Source organism: Ptychodera flava, chromosome 12 (genome assembly GCF_041260155.1).
Source record: "Ptychodera flava strain L36383 chromosome 12, AS_Pfla_20210202, whole genome shotgun sequence".
In the NCBI taxonomy this organism is placed as follows: domain Eukaryota; kingdom Metazoa; phylum Hemichordata; class Enteropneusta; family Ptychoderidae; genus Ptychodera; species Ptychodera flava.
In genome coordinates this window covers 33,079,202-33,092,789 of record NC_091939.1, presented here as the reverse complement: position 1 = coordinate 33,092,789, position 13,588 = coordinate 33,079,202, and the positions used below count along the sequence as shown (strand labels likewise).

Below are 13,588 nucleotides of genomic sequence, written 5' to 3'. Positions count from 1 at the left end.
GTGTGTGCGTGCGTCCGTCCGTTCACGCAGATATCTCAGAGATGCAAGAAGCGATTTCATTCAAACTTGGTACAAGGATTACTACATATGTCATACAGATGTACGTCGATTTGTTTTGTGATACGATCCAATATGGCCGCCAGGCGGCCATTTTATTACGATTTTTTCATGTACAGAGCCATAACTCAGACATGTTTCAACCGATTTTATTCAACGTTGGTACAAGGACATTGACCAATGTCATAGATATGCACGTCAATTTGTTTTGTGATACGATCCAATATGGCCGCCAGGCGGCCATTTTATTACGATTTTTTCATGTACAGAGCCATAACTCAGACATGTTTCAACCGATTTTATTCGAAGTTGGTACAAGGACATTGACCAATGTCATAGATATGCACGTCAATTTGTTTTGTGATACGATCCAATATGGCCGCCAGGCGGCCATTTTATTATGATTTTTTCATGTACAGAGCCATAACTCAGACATGTTTCAACCGATTTTATTCAAAGTTGGTACAAGGACATTGACCAATGTCATAGATATGCACGTCAATTTGTTTTGTGATACGATCCAATATGGCCGCCAGGCGGCCATTTTATTACGATTTTTTCATGTACAGAGCCATAACTCAGACATGTTTCAGCCGATTTTATTCAAAGTTGGTACAAGGACATTGACCAATGTCATAGATATGCACGTCAATTTGTTTTGTGATACGATCCAATATGGCTGCTGTGTGGCCATTTTATTACAATTTGTTCATATACAGAGCCATAACTCAGACATGTTTCAACCGATTTTATTCAAAGTTGGTACAAGGACATTGACCTATGTCATAGATATATACGTCAATTTGTTATGTGATACGATCCAATATGGCCACTAGGCAGCCATTTTATTACGATGTTTTCATGTACAGAGCCATAACTCAGATATGTTTCAACCGATTTTATTCAAAGTTGGTACAAGGAGATTGACTAATGTCATACATATGCATGTCAATTTGTTATGTGATACGATCCAATATGGCTGCCTTGCGGCCATTTTGTTACGATTTTTCATGTACAGACCCATAATACTCTCAGGCATATCTCAACCGATTTTATTCAAAGTTGGTACAAGGACATTAACCTATGTCATACATATGTATGTCAATTTGTTTCATGATATGATCCAATATGGCTGCATGGCACCCATTTTGTTACAATTTTTTTTCTGTCCTTAGCCAAAACTTGGGCATGTCTCAAATATGGTACCAGTGATAATCTGTCAAGTGTTAGAATTGTATGCAAAAATGTTTTGCAACATCCTGTTGATTAATTCCTAGTTGACTCATTTTCTGAACTTTAGGATGGTGGCCTACATTGGTTTTATGTTTTCATCACCATGGAACTCATTCTTGGCCATTGAGCGCCATCTGTATCAAAGTTTTTATCACAGACCTAATTAATGAAGAGGATCTATCCTCTCTGAGGACATGTAATCAAAGTACCCATTAACAAGTGGGGACTGTGTCATCAACGATGACTTGTTTTCTTTGAAAACCTACTGGTACGCGGACGGCAAACAAAGAATTTCATTTAAAGCACCTAATGTAGTTTCCACGTGGTTGGTTGAGAAGTGAAACTACAAACAGCCGTCAAAAAAGTCGCTCTCCGCTAGATGTAGCAATGGAAATCGTTCCATTAGTCGCACTTTATTTTCATTTTAGCTACAATTTGTTACTGTCCTATTAAACCTCGAAATGTAAATTTATAGTCACCATCTCATCGACAACTTTTAAACAGACGAAGGATCATTTAGTCAACCTGGAAAATTTGTGTTTCTGATAATTCATTTTCCTATCCTAATCAGGCGTTTTAAGTCTATGCAGGATACACGTTGCAAAGCAAAATACAAGTTTACCCGCAAAAGTTAATATCCGAGCCTGGGTTTAGATCGTTAATCTGTGCCGTAGAGTTCAGCATAAAGGGAGCCGTCATTATTTATGGTGAGAGGGTCACAGGAATTGCCCAGAACATTCAGATTATTTAAGGTCCCCAGTGTCATGTGTGAATTTTCAACAACCTCCCTTGTGTTCTGTTTCTTGTTGTTTTGTTTAACCATAACTGTATCGGGAAAACGTATAGACTTCTACAGAAACATTTGAAAGTTTGAAGTTAAATGACGTCATTCGGTGATACTTAAAACAGTTGTCACATGTGAAAACTTTTGTTTGATCGCATTTTTCGAGTGACACCCCACCCCATTCTGCCGGCCCCGGCCGTAAATACCTAACCAAAGACAAACTTTCAACGCTGTTAGGTTGTGTCCCGGGGTTGTGTTTCCTCAGTATCTATGCTTTGTTTTTTACACAGTGTCGATGTGGTATGATAGTTGACTGATCGCCTGTACTCTTAGCTCACATTGATATCGCCTAATTACACGGAAATGAACGCCTATCCCCATGAACTTGGCACTGATCTAGCCCGAGGAGGACGGCGTGCTCGGGAACACATCGGATAATGAAGCGGCTGATTTTGCCCACCGCGACCATCACGTATACATTGTACAGGAATGTCCGGAAAAGTCCTTGGTAAATTGTAGTATTAATTGAATTACATGCTTGACACGCCGGGTCTTTTATGCCTTTACATGCTTCCGTTGTTATTTGGTGCGCTCAGATATGAAAAACGTACAAAATAAATACCAGTGTTCTTGCGACGTTTGTAGAAAATGGGTAAAGCCTATTTTGGTCCGCGGTAAAAAAATTCAACAGTCCCCAAATCTAACTTGATTGCAGTGAAGCGATTGGGGGGAACCCCGCGGTTTAATTTGCTGGGTTTACGCGCCCTCGAATAAAACACAGATTCTGGAGTGAGCACCTGTTGAATATGGTCCAGTGCATTTTGACAATATGGGGGCGTACTTTCTTAATGGCCGTAAAATTTAGTGACATTTTGAGAAACGGGGTACAATTTGCAATGTGTGTACACTGTCACCAAGCACACGCTGTCGCCAAACGTGCAAATTCAATCATGTCACATCAGTGAACGTCAGCCTTTGATTCCAATTTACCGCTGTACTGCTAATATATGATGGGAAAGAACTCGGTGATTGGGTGAAAATGTACACACTCGGCGCGCGCATGCTATATACGATGGAGAGATGCTCAACTAGTATGGACACTTAAAACGATTGAGGAAATACGTACTATAGGCAAAGTTGCCATACGACTAACGGTATTGTGAAGAAACGTGGGCGACGCTGTACAGACGAGCCTGGGAAAACACACGCCAGAGCGAAAGATCGACCTGGAGTGATTACATTGAAATACTGCTTCAGACCAGTACAGTACCGTACCTTAAGTCATCATGAACGCATAGCGGTTTTTTGGCCTCCACCTGCTCCGTATACCAATGAACTAGATCCTGACACTGCCACTTACAATTTTATCATTAGCTCAGTGAGCCTTTCTTCTCTCTCTTTCTCCGGCTCTCTATCCGCGATGGTCCGGACAGGCGCTTGAATGCTCAGTCCCGAGAGAAGGCGATTGAAAAACCACTTCAAGCAAGTGGTTTTGAGAAGTCGAATCGTCTCCAAGCGACGGGCACAGGAGAAAATGAAGCGACCGTTAGCCCCTCCAACAACGGCGTAAGTAACTGTCATATTAAACCAACCATAAGCTTATCGCCGATAAAGAGTTACCTTGATGAATGCGTTTTATTTCATATTTTTCTTTCCAAAATAGGCCCGCTGCCATCGTTTCGATTTGAGATTTGGAAATCCACCCTTTTTTCTCACATTAATGGCATTTATTAATTCTCTCTGCTGTATTTGTGTGAAAGCCCGTGTTCAATTTTCAGTCAGATCTTTCCAAGGTCGGTTCGTCTGGTTTATGTCAGATGTCCTCCCCGGGCAATGCATCATTTGTATACGTGCTTTCGATACGTACCAACCAAGGAGCGCTGTGTCATATTATTCCGTTGTATATACAGTGAAGCCATTTATAAATTTTGCTATGCAAGAAGCTAAAAAATCACCGAACTATAAGCTTATGTTGAATGTAGGCTGATGTACCCTCACTACTGGTATAAAAGTGCAATTACTAGTACCAATGTGAAAATACCGTAATGTTTACTATAGTAACTTTTTAAACTGAAAAAAAACTGAAAAAAGGTGATTCCCACCGCTGAACTTCCGACCTCTGCAATATATAACTGTAAATGAAGTATGTTTTTTTCATAACGAACGTCCAGTTAATCCCTGTAGCGTAATAAATCTAGCCATGAAAAACCTCCACAACAATATCCAACGCAAATCTCCCGACAGACATTTTCTGTTCGGTGCATTTTTCATTAACTGTTCTTCACTTGTAGATTTTAATTCTGCTTTAATAGCTGTTATGCCACTAAATTATTTGTTCTCAGACTGTCTCGCCGGGAGACTGGGTAGCGAGACCAACCGGGCTTGTAACTGTATACTATCCTGTGGTAGCTATATCATTTCGGTTCACGCACGCTACAGCTGCATGAATCGACCCCCAGCGCTTCAAAATTGAGGGAATTGGAACTCAAATTATGCAGTTTAGATTTGAAAATATCATTATACAGCGTCGACCTTTTGATAGTGTATGGATGGGCATCTTACGCTCACTTTAACCTTGCAGTCGATAACGAACGTTGTTGTACTGCCTGCATCAACAGACGTAAGACAAACTATTCACAAAATCTAGGCTCAGGAATAACTTCGGCAACTCGCTCTGGTTAATTTTTCAGTCACGTGGGCTTAATCTTATTTTAACGTTCCATATGACAAATTGCTAATACATTCCGTGCTCTTGTCCCCGAAAAAGTAATAAATCCATGAAGTTAATAGACCAAGTATGCAGTCTCAAGTTCAAACAAAATTGGACGACTAGGATTTGCTTTAAAAAGATGCCACAAAAAGATATCTCTAAAAGATGAGTGAAAATGTTTTTACAACGCTCAGATGCTACGCGTACCTTGTAACCTGTGTTTAACAAGTAACTATCTTATAACCGTTCCATAATGGCACATTTCCGATGATCAGCCGGACACGATGAAAACATCATATATCCTTTAGCTTTTCACATAAAAATGCCTAAACACACATATGTTTAAGCTTTACCCAGGATTCTTGATGATCCCATTTCAATCGAATGCCGAACTGAGCTCGATTGATTTTCTAAGAGTTGGGATTCGCCTACCGGCGGAGGATATTTAAACATTCCCTTTCCACTCTGACAACAATGGCGTGTCGTGACTGTTATCAAATTCGGCTTGATTTAATTTTAATTTGATTTTATTTCAAAAAGGTAACACCATTAATAGCCATTGCTCACACTATCACGACTTTCTACAAATTCCGAGAAAGGCAGTTGCAGCGCTGACGTAATTTAATAAAGATGGCCATGATTTATACATGTTTCAGATTCACGTAATAGGCACATTCCCTTCAGACCAAAACAACATGGACTTACCTCGTAAAATTGCTCCTTGACTTAAAAATGACGTGATTAATTGCCAAGGGTTCCAAAATAGGATGATTTACTTGCTTTGAGACACAAAAAACAATCCGTAATTGATATTCAACCAAAATCACGTGAAAACTTTATGTTCTTAATCGTGCCTTTCATTGCGTCGTGGCTAGGGCCTGATCGGGAATAAACTGCAACAATTGGTCACAGACGCTTATCTGAAGGACAGTGTACACTTTACTCACTCCGAATTCTCGGAATATAGGGATGGACAATAACTTCTTAGGAAAGAGCTATTTGACACAAAAGGATACATTCGATATTATGCCAACGTCGGCATAGCACGCAATTCCCCCATTAGGCAAAAAAAAAAAAGAAATGTTTCTGGTCAGGCCTTCTTAAAAAATGGTGCGGCGACGCGGCTTTTTTTTTTTTTTTTTTTTTTTTTTTTCCTCCTCCTCCTCAAGGGAGGGAGCAGGGTCAGTTAAAGCGCCAAAGCTTAGCGGCTAATTTGCATATTCATTTGCATATCATTAATTTATATTTGCATATGGATGTAAGCTTGCACATGCATCCACACATACATGTACACTCACAACAAAATGCAATGGTAACACACAAGTGTGCAGTTTGAACATCATGGAAACTCTTTATTACACTTAAATAAATCATCACAGTATTGTAATTACAATTGCAATTAAAACAGAAGATTCAGATTGAAACTTTGAGAGCAAGAAATGGTTCGTCTGATTGGAGTTTCATTAATACATATATTGCTACTAAATTCTCAAAACTTGCCAACAAAGAGGAAAATTCACAAGTTTAAGCTTTACACAATTCAAATGCAATTGAGTTTTATATCATTTTTGAACGACAAACACCGCGAATAATTTTTCATCACGGGGATAGATTTCAACCAGCGCCCCCCCCCCCCCCCCCCCCGCATAACGTCTACTTCCACTGAACATCGTCGTTCGATTCTTGATTTTAAAAATACCAACAAGATGATCACAAGAAATGAACTAAGTACAACTAGAATCCCTCGAAAATCAGGTGTAAAATCTTTCAAAAGTGGTGTCAGAGTGGAACCACACGCGACGCCAGGATCAATGTCAACACGTTATGAACCTGTCGACCAACATGGCCGCCGCCATATTGAAATTTATGCAATGTGAACTCGATCGCGATCGTGATCGTACTCAGACAAAACTCATCGTTGTACAATCATAATCAACCTCACCAGTCAACTCTTGTTTCTTTTGCGGTCCATTTCGTTGATCAAAGTATGGGAATGTGATCAAAGGCCCTGCTAGTGCTACACCGCCTACCTCTGTGAACACTTGTCCGCGATGTATACTGTCTTTGTTGGTCGTAATAGTCGTTCTGGAATGAAAATTTGTGAACAACCCAGCCGATTCTTCTATTGTTTTAACGTTCCTCTCAACACTTCCGGACAACTTATCTGATGCATACCATACTTCACATCTTCCACTCTTTCACAAGGTTAAAAGTTGCAGTGAGCGCTTAGACAATGTATGCATCAGCTGGTAGCTACGCAGAGCGTGTGAACTAAAGGATGGCGGGAATATTTTAAAGCGTAGCGGGGAGAATCAAAGCGTAGCGGGGGGGGGGGGGAGGCGAAAGCGTAGCGGGACCGCTATGGCCTGGGGATAACACTGAGTTTTGTAGTTTTATCAATATAGTAACATTTAAACTGTTCATGCAGTCACTGATCATGTGCCCCAAAGAATTTTCTTTCTCTTCAGCCGTTTTGGTTTGGTGTTATAGTAATCAGTATGTAGTTTGCCACAGCCGCCGGCCTCAAACCAGGAAAAAAAAAGGATGACGCGCTGTTTTTCAAGTGACGCGCGCGCTGACCAGAAACATTTCTTTTTTTTTTTTTGGCCTTATACGGAGATTCTTCGCCGCCACCCCCACCCATTTTCCTGTCATATAGAAATTCTATTTTTTCTATGCCTTTCTGTTTCAAAAGCAGAAAGGCAACATTTTTTCAAAAATCTTTGCCCTCTAGACATATTTTTATATTTTTGACTATGTAATGTCGACCCCATATACATTTCACTGGATTTCTTTCAATGGTAAAAGATCGGTCAACTTCGAAATTTGAAAGTACAAAGCGATGTACTTTGTATGTAAATATTCAATTCCTCATCGTGGTCTACACTGTCATCACTTACAATATCAAGCGATACATTTGCAATTAATCCGAACCCAAGATTTATGGCAATTTCGGAACTGTCCACAATTTGATTACGGGTTGTTAGAATAATTCTCTAGTGGTAGACCTAACCACGTGTAAAATATCAACTCCCTTAGTGGTGGCAAACCAATGATGATGATGATGGTGGTGGTGGTGGTGGTGATGACAACGATGTTAACAACGATATTGATCATAATCGATGATGATGCTACTGATGATGATGATGATGATGCTACTGATGATGATGATGATGATGATGATGATAGAGGTTCCGTAGACTTTTACGCCCAAATAAAGTACATATAAGAAAGTTAGAATTGGCTACGATGAAAGCTTTTTCTGTCACTTTATCATTCTATTGACACCATTCAAGAGGACTGCTGCAGATTTTCAGTGTTAGGCCCTGTACATTTTCTGTTCGGAACTGTTATATCCTGAGCAAAGGTCCGGTAGGCCTACATTCCGTAAAGGACTGTCATATGCCTACTTGTGAAACTCAGGGGATCGACACAATTTTTTTGTGCCGTATTCCATAAGTTCTTAAATAGTTTCGAGTTTCATTGACAATTTTATGTCTTGACTTGAGGAGTTCTAAATTGCTTGTTCAAAAGTTTATCTGCCGTAAAAACATACACTTACAAGCAGTGTAGGAAACTTGTCTCCTTCACATTGTGGCGCCGTTGCGCGGCCTGTGTCATGTGATCATTGGCTCAAACCATTATGTAATGGGGGAGTGGGTGAGATTGAATGGTTACGATGCGAACGACCAAATTTAATACTCTGACCAACAGAAAAAATACATTTAAATATCTTCTTCTTAAGTTGCGTTGAATGTAATTTTGAAGGACGTTTGAAATATTTGATGGCTTCATAATTTTTTTTAATTGCCACACCCCTGCACGTGCGTAATCATGTCGTGGCGACCTGCAGAACGCGAACGGTAGTCATGAAAGCGGTAGTGGCGGTGCACAGAGCTGCTCGCTTGCTAAAATCCTTTTCAAAACATCGCTCTTTTATTGAGAGCTTTTCAAAGAGTCACGACAGAGTAAATGTTACCGTTCATTCATGCGAAGTCGCGTGTATTACCGAACACTGAAGAGCGGGATATCAAGAGTGGTTCAACAGCGAGCAGACCGGACCGACGCGTGAACGACTGCCACCAGTGGAGGATATCAACTACATCTTTTTCAATGTGGCACTTGTGAAGGGGTGCAAATTTTAACTTGTCCAAGCAACACGCGTGAGGTCAGTACAGGATAACCCCATACGTGCCCTTCGATTGATCGCCTACGACTGTCCACCTCCAGTGAGTATCGACCACCGGGACATTTGATCGTAAATAGTATACGCCTGTTGCGTATTAATTCCGTGGAAACGGGCGTTAAATTTCATCCCAGTCAGGAAAATAGCAGAAGATCGAGTTTCATCTCAGAAAATCAAAGTCCCAGTCGCCTCGAGAGTTTCGAAGTTGCCGCTAGGTGTTTGCCCTCGACTTGGGCAAGTTATCTGTTTACTTTTGGTGCGGGGATACCATTGAGGACTTCATCTAACATTATGAACTGACAACGCCGGCTATATCGGAATTTTTCACTTACATTGCAAGAAGTTTGTTTTAACTATCGGGTCGCTGAGATTCGTCGAAATGTCGAGTTTTGCGTTTGCCCTCGTTATGACGAAATAACACGGTTTCGCTTTGGAAAAGTGAACATTTTTGAACGACTCGCCCGCACCCGTTGGTTTGTCATGACGGTGAATCGATTTTCTCCCAAAGTTATACTGAATGAGCTGTACTTTTAGTGTGAAATGAAGGAAAACATGGATTCTTCGGATAACACAGAGTCGCCGCTGAGCGACACCCAAGACGCTGAATCTGCGCCACCTCGAAACCAAGACAAACAGACCACTTCTCGAATTTCAACTCTTTCTGGTATCTCAACGATATCGTTCCAGTCAACTCGGTATGTGAACTTCAAACTTGCAGTTTGTTGTGCCACTTTTGAAAATCAATAGAATTTGATGTAAACTTTGCCCCCATCGCGTTGGCCCATTGAGGAATTTATGAGCTGTGTTTTAAATCTCTGGTGGTGAATTTCCGATGAATTTTGCCGGAGGGGAAACACGCTGTTGTGGACGATGTATATAGTTCATTTTGTGCCCAAAAGAAGGGAAATGGGAACCAGTGCAAGTGTTCTTTACTCGGAAGGGCCCTAATAAACGCCTTTTGTCTAATTTACCGACAACAATAGCCACTTCTAACGTCTTTAATACAGGGAAAGCAGGCTAATTTACACCTGTTTCATAGTCATGGACGTTGTCATAGTAACAAATCAGCTGTAAGCCCACCAACATTAACATACAGTGCAAGCTATAGCTGTATAAATCATTTTCCAAGTCACCCTCCGACTGTAGAGGCCGACGTCAAATTAAGAACTGATGTACTGCATACTGTTCTCATGCAAGTTTTACTGGTTGTCTATACTAAGTTGCTTTTAATATCCTGGCAAATCGGAGGTCCATCAATTTTAAAAGCTCTCTGGGCACTCTTAAAATGATTAGTACGCCCCTTTGCCTTTCATTTGAATTGAACTCAATCAAAGTGTTTCACTAAATATAGCGTCTTGATCAGTTGTAGATAGTTATGGATGAATTGAGCTGTTTAAAGAAAAGTGAATCCTTCATGAGCTTGAACTTGACAAAGCTGTGTGGTTATGAGGTGGACTTTACGGTGAACAGAATACATAAAAAGTTCAATAAACGTTTGAAGGGCTCACAGACCTGTTGATTTTCGCCTGAAAAGTGGCTGTCAAGGGAGTTTTGTTCAGATGAAGTACTTATTCAAACCTAACATTTATATCAGCATTTTCTGTTCTCTTTCAAGTCTTTCCTGCTCACAAATTGTAAGTTTTGGATTCTGAATTCAGTTTAGGAAATGTTGATTTTATTTGTTGTTAGCTACCTTGGTTAAACAAAGAAGAGATTTCGAATGGAAATGAAGTTTACATTTGGAAAAGCATTCTTCACCTGCTCGCTGCATTCCTCAATAGGCAGTCATTTTACTTGAATTGTCTACTCACTTAACACAGCACTCAAGCCTTTTTGTTTCCGCTCATGGTGTATTCAGTAACAATCAGACATGTAAATGTTGAAAGTTTAAGTTCTCGGTGCTGCAATTGCCAGTACCTTACAGTTATTTGGAATATTGCCAAGCTCTGTCTCACATTGTAGTCCTAAAAACGTAACAGAATCTTGCTATCGTGAACATGTGCATGATTAGCACAGGTTAACAGGTCATTTGACCTACTTCCGCATTTTAATGAAATTGCATGATAAATAGTTGGTTGTCCGTCATTAAGTTTTTAAGGGTCAAATTTGATAAATGTGACGTTGTACATATGTACTTGTTAAATTCAAACCTGGCAAATTTTTGTTGGAGTTTCTAATTTCGTGAAACAGTCTCTCAGTTTCTTGTCATCAGGGAACCAATCTGATTAAAATCAGATGCAGAGAAGATGTGTTTACATTTGTTTGTATTCTTTGCTGTTTTCTTCAGCCATTTTTGGTTTCTCCATGTGCTTTCATCAGATCGATGAGGACATGCTTCTCTAAAATGTTAAGTGAATCTCTATGGAGGTGTTGTATCCAATGATGTCACAAAAGTAACCATGTGAAGTGTTACACCAGATCACTGTCCCTCAACCACTAGATCAATTTCACAGCCAGTGCCCATCACCATGGTGACATTCACACCATGCAATTGGATTAGTGTTGATGTAGATTAGATTAGGTGTGAATTAAAGTAGAGTATCATTATGTCAACAAGATAAAGAGATTTGACAAATAGATAAATATAGGAAGAGTACATAAAAGACTCTACCCCCATGTCTGGTGATAATTCACTGATTTGTGGTGGAGCCTGTCAGAAGTGAGATCCACAAGATGATGTGTGTACTTAGAATGAGGAAACACTGGTTGGCAATGTCACCAGTTGTATCAAGGTGATGTTACTACTGTAATAATTGAAGTCTGAAATGGTTTTTAATTTGTTGCCAGTTTGCTTTTCACGTATTTATGCATCAACAGTTGTGTCTACGAGTTCTGATTAGCTTAATGAATGAGAATGTTTCTGAATTATGGATGTACAGTTTGTTCATTCAACACTTTGGCCATTTCAAGCACTTCATAGAAAGAAAATTTTTGAATCTCTAAAGTAATATTACTAAGGATGTGTTCAAAAGACAGAGATACTAATTATATTTGAATTTTATAGGGCGGAGCACAAATCTAGAGGTTTTAAGATCTGATGTAAATGATACACACAGCATGAGTTTTGAGTGTGTATAAAGTGTTACATGTACATGAAATATATGTACTTACATTTGCACATGTATTTGTATTGCCTTGCAAATGTTGAAATTCCATAATCAACATGGACTGTATTTACAGAGATTTGTTACGTCATTTTCTCTTTCTTGATAAAATTAATGATATCATAAAAGTGGATTGATCAATGAGAGTCAAAGGATCCTGGCCTCGTGTGTCTATTTTTATTACCTTAGATGATTGTGAAATGACTATCATGTACATTTTACAGATACAACTTGGTTCTGTATGGAAATGTAAATGAACATGCTTACCATACATTAAATTTACATGACATGATATTTATTTTGGATGTATAATTGCTTAAATGTCTATTGCTACAACACTTTGCCCCAAACAATGACGTAACAGCTATTAAATGATTCAACAGTTTTCAAATCTCGGACAATTTTGAATTACACCAATATGCGGTGTTAATTACATTGCTGCTAGTGATACAGGTGCATCGATAACTGAAAATTCCAATTTTAAAAACTTTATTCTTTGACTAAAAGGGCAAAATGAATAACATTTTCCACTTTTATTCCAACAGAAGTTCCTTGACGTCAGCTCCAGACTCTCAGCTTGACGATGCTGAAGATGACAGCAATGTGAATGTTGTTGTACGGTAAGTGTAATCTTTTCATCTGACATTCCTCCAAATAATAGTTTTCTGAGCACAGTGTCTCCTGCATGTTGGATATATCTCTAAGAGGTCCCAATGACTGAAACTCCGGAGTGGTTTATTTCTGACACCTGGCAGTCTTGTTTGTTGTTGCTTGATGCAGCGTTTATGATATGAAGCTGAACATGAATCATGGATGTGTCAAGGGACAGTATAAATAATAATTATCAGTGTCCTTTTTCAAGTGCATATAGATAAAGATGCATTCAAGAGTGGACCACATGACACCTCTCTGATAACTTTTTTTGAAGATACAACAATATTTGTCAGGTCTGGGAAGAAGGCCATTTGTCAAGGCTAGTAATAAAGCTGGTAACTGTTTATGGAGGTCCCTGATATTCAACAGGAGTTCCCTGACATTCAACAGGAGTTCGCCTGGCTGAGGCAATACATATGATATATGTCATTCTCCTGTCTTTAGAAAGTGTTAGGGTCACAGTACCCTGCATTATTCCTGCTTTACATTTCATGTATCATGTTTCTTTACTGTAGTTGAAAACAATCAAGTGTTCCCAGCTCCTTATAATTAGTTATGGGTTTTTTGTTGCTATCAGCGACAAAGGTATCACAGCCTCAACAAATGTTTGTACATATGAAGGTGAAATGAACTACTACGGAAAAATTGGAAGATTTATTATCTCAAAATAATCACAGCCCCTCCACGGACATATTTGGAAGGACATTATAACAATCAGAGAATGCAAGCTTGCAAGGTTACAAATAATGTCACAGTATATAGTGCACTGTAAGTTACAAATGAGACATCAGATGTTTGACTTCATGTCAAGGCGTTCTTCAAGTGAATGAATTATCTGGTAAAGCATAGACCCTCGTTTT

The 13,588-nt window shown here is 39.4% G+C and overlaps 1 protein-coding gene across 2 annotated transcripts in view; it reads left to right on the top strand.

Moving 5' to 3' along the window:
- Nucleotides 1-2,912: 2,912 nt before the first annotated feature.
- Nucleotides 2,913-13,588, top strand: part of LOC139145677 (uncharacterized) — a 59,329-nt gene continuing 48,653 nt past the window's right edge. The window contains exons 1-2 of one of the 2 annotated variants that reach the window (XM_070716976.1): nt 2,913-3,640; nt 12,620-12,694. In XM_070716976.1, the coding sequence (XP_070573077.1) occupies nt 3,516-3,640; nt 12,620-12,694 (200 nt within the window). In that variant the 5' untranslated portion in view covers nt 2,913-3,515. Of the gene's footprint in view, nt 3,641-8,636; nt 9,666-12,619; nt 12,695-13,588 lie in introns of those variants that run through there. The other variant, XM_070716975.1, reaches the window with a different exon arrangement.